At 45.8% G+C, this 4,038-nt stretch overlaps 1 protein-coding gene across 1 annotated transcript; it reads right to left on the bottom strand.

Moving 5' to 3' along the window:
• Positions 1–1,765: 1,765 nt before the first annotated feature.
• Positions 1,766–2,044, bottom strand: LOC101778087 (classical arabinogalactan protein 9). Its single transcript, XM_012843770.1, has one exon. It carries the CDS (start codon positions 2,042–2,044, stop codon positions 1,766–1,768), a length of 279 nt encoding a protein of 92 aa, XP_012699224.1.
• Positions 2,045–4,038: the final 1,994 nt, after the last annotated feature.

Raw genomic sequence — 4,038 nt, 5'->3', positions numbered from 1 at the left:
CGGTCGGTGGAGGAAGAAAATACCTGTTAGTATGACAGGTGGGTCCCACGAACGGTGTTAACAGGAGAAGAAACGGTGCTTGTCCCGTCTATAGCGATCTCTCCAACCCAAACAAAAAATAGGATCATCCCATCCCATTCAACCAAACAAGAAATGGGATCATCCCATCCCGAAAAACTGGAACGGGACCGTCCCGTTCTACATTGTCTCCCAACCAAACGCACCCTAAGTAACATTTAGGGAAAAAAGTTCATGACCTGTCTATAATATTCAACCCACTCGTGAAATTAATATAAACAACCAACTTCTCTCATAGATAGTTATAATATTCAACCCACTGGTGAAATTAATATAAACAATCAACTTCTGTCATAGATAGTTCAAGGGGTCGGAGGAGGGACTTTATATAAACAACCAACTTCTCTCGTAGATAGTTCAAGGGGTCGGAGAAGGGACTTTTGGTCGTTTGTTCATTTGGTTCAATTATTTTTTTTTGGCCGTTTGTTCATTTGGTTCGATTATCTCGTTTTCTTCCTTCTCCCTCTCTATCATCTGTTCAGGTTCTAAATTCTAACAGTGGCGTCCACTGTGGTTTTGCACCAAGCAAAACTCACGATCGCTGCAACAGAAAAAATCCTTCAAACGATCAAGAGTGCTAGGAATGATTGTTGGCACCATCATGATCACCTCGTCACCTTCGTCGGTGATTTATCACTTTTGAGCAACTCAAACCTGACAGGAAGCCAAAAATCATTACCCTTCGCTAAAGTCTGCAGCATAGAGCATCCAAAACAAGCAAAGAGTTTGCAGCCTCGATCAGTGAACCAGTTAAGCAACCTCGAAGGTCCGGCTATGCACAAAACAAGCAAAGAGAAGCCTGCAGCAACCAGATAAGTAACCTCGAGCTAGATTTTTGTTTAGCAAATTTATTAATGAACTTTCTCTAAATACTATACCGATCGAATGTTGCCCCTTTTCTTAAAAAAAGAGAGAAATTTAACTCTAGTATATTCGATGCTTCCATATAAGTCCTACCAGAATGAAAACGAACGTATTTTCTAACCAACATGCCACGTTAAGCTGATACAACCAGCTTGTTGCAACAGACAACAACGGTCAACGGTCGTCGCTTGTCACCTTTGCATGGACAAAAACACGAACACCCTTGAGCGCAGTACGTGGGATAAAAATCTTTTAACCTCGCAAGTTTCGAGTTGAGAAGCAAAAATTGATTAACCTCGCACGAGGGTTCGAGTGCCATGCAGTTCAGCCTGCACATTTGGGACGCACACGAGGTTAGAGATCAGCACGGTTAACCTCGCAAGGTAACAAAAATCAAGTTGCGCTCGAAACCTCCGGAAGCCGACCCTCGCAGCAAGCATCGAAGCTGCCAGTTCCCAGGTGCAAAAACACTCGCCGCAACAAGCGCACCGTACCCTCGCGGCAAGCCAAGATCGCGGCAAGCTCAAAGCGAGGCTGCCACCGTCGAGTAGTCAACGGTCGAGGGTCACTAAATGCTACATGGCCTTCGATTAGTGAAGCAGATAAGCAACCATGGTTTTTGTTTCACCAATTTAGACCTTGTTTGTATACAAACTCCTAAAGTTTAGTAGTGTACTAAAGTTTAGGATCCTCAAATTGCTAGTCCTAAAGTTTAGTAGAGGGCTGTTTGGATGGACAGTAAAATCTTTAGGACGTTAGAGGGAAGATGTCATTTTTACCCCCCAATTACTCCTCTAAACTACCCCTGCACTGTTCACGTCATTTAGAACATGATAGCGGCGGCGACCGCTCCGACGATGGTGATGAAGCTGACAACGGAGGAGGCGGCGCCATTGCCGGCGGGAGTCTCGGTGGGGGCACCGGCTGGGGTGGAGACTGAGGTGGTCGGGGTCATTGCGGAGGGCGCGGGCGCGGTCGGGGCCTCGTTGGGCGGGGCCGGGGGAGAGGCCATCGGGGACAGCGCCGAGGCGGTGGGCGGCTTCGCGTCCGGGGACGGGGCGCTGGCCGGGGACCGCGCTGGGGGAGGCCGCAGCGGGGCCATCCTGGGCGCCGGGGTGGGCGTTGCGGCTGGGGCCTGCGCGGCTGCGGTGACGGCGAGAAGCGCGACGATGGCAGCGACCACGGCGAATTGGGAGAGAGAGGTTTGCGGGAGGAAGAACCTGGGGGATGAAAGAGAGAGAGGGAGGGTGCGGCAGGAGGGGAGAGAGAGCGAGGGCAACAGGGGTAAAGGGGGACTTGGGGACCACTTTTAGGAGAAGTTGGGGCCTTTAGTACCCCTTGGGTCTCCTAATGGAAATGGCCATCCTAAATGGCCATCGTTTAGTAGTGCACTTTTAGGACTTGTGCATCTAAACATAGGTCCTAAAAGTGCACTACTAATCTTTAGGAGGGTGTATCCAAACAGACCTTTAATTAACATTCACAAGTATTTAACCCATCGAATGTCATGTTGCTGTTCTTTAGAAAATACACTTTAACTCTAGAACCTTCGATGCTTCCATATAGTCCTCTCTATGCCAGAAAGTTGTAAACATGCAGTTTACCGCAACCAGTCCACATGCATGCATCCGCGGACAGGCAAATCATCGGAGCTACCAAGTCAAACACCAACTCAGCGAGGTTGCTAAAAAAAAAAATCACCAGAGCCACCAAGCAAGCATCGAAGCTGCTAGCAAGGTAGGCAAACTCCAACCTCCGTGACGAGCGCCAACCTCGATGAAAATCTCCGTGGCAAGTTGGAGTGAATGCTCGCGTCATCCCGGAAGCAGGCGAAACTACTGCATCGGTTTCGACTCAATCTGCGCAGGCAGCTAGCGCTAGATCAGACAAGCACACTCAGTTCTTCGATACATCTCTTTCATATAAGCTACGAGGCCAAGTATCTTTGCTGACTAACAAGACCTTCATTGCTTGTGCTCATGGTTCCCCCAACTAAGTTAATTTGACACAATGAAATTATATCCCCTAATCCCTCAATGGAGGTTATTCTAGCTACTTACAGGAATGCAACTCGCAGCTACCACCAAGCTTCGATTTTTTTTTAAAAATAACTTCATCAGGCAAAGAGCCACAGCAAGCCGTGTGAGCATCTCCACACACAAGTTTACGATCTAAGCATGTCCAGCATTATTCAGCTAAGCTGCATTTTTGTATCTTACTCACCTGTACACAGTCAAGCATCACTTTAGATCGCTTAGCTGATCGAAGCTGCCGGAGAGCAAGACACTAATCAAAGAAAAGCAGCATGCCACTTCAGAGTCACTTGGACGATATGGCTCCGAGGGCATCCGCACGCCATCTCAGTACAGCATCGAAGCTGCCAAGCACCACATACTTTACATACTTTGTCTAGAGCCTTAAAGGGGCTACACTTAGAAACTCACTTCTTTTCCTTAGAAAATTTTCTCACTAACTTGCAGGACTTTACCAATTTTTCTCTCTACCAATACAAGTTAACTCTAGTAAGCATGTGATTATTTGCACTACTTATACATGTGGCTATCTAACCTATACTAACATATCACCAACTCATTTTTAATGCAATGTTTTATCCCACAAGAGACTAAGTTCAAATTGAACAGTTGAAGCAACCAAGAGTTGCGATATCGACTAGAGCATGATGCTCAGAAAGTAAGTCCATAAAAGTTTGATCATAAGCAAGTTTTCATCGACTTATCTGTTTATTTTGTTGTTACTATATTACAGTTGGATGAGGCATGTGACCTTCGATTGAGACATCCTTAAAAAATACTGCAAGTTACATCTTATTATTGAAATTTTTTCCATTCTCACCATTGTAAGTATCTCCCCACCCACTTAAGCTAACCCTTGCATTTTTTATTTTCAGGTACATTGGTTTTCAACTCGTAACCAAGTCAAGAATTGGGACATGATATATTGATTTTAATGGTGTGTTGGTTTTCATCAAGTGATATATCTTACGGACCTTTGGCTCTTATCAACTATTGGAATTATCTTTATTGGCATTCATCAGTCATTGACCTTCCACTATAATGGTTTTCAAAGCATCAAGTC

This window comes from Setaria italica, chromosome II, assembly GCF_000263155.2.
Source record: "Setaria italica strain Yugu1 chromosome II, Setaria_italica_v2.0, whole genome shotgun sequence".
In the NCBI taxonomy this organism is placed as follows: Eukaryota; Viridiplantae; Streptophyta; class Magnoliopsida; order Poales; family Poaceae; genus Setaria; species Setaria italica.
The sequence above is the reverse complement of the archived record's forward strand: the minus strand, read 5'-3'. Positions and strand labels throughout refer to the sequence as shown.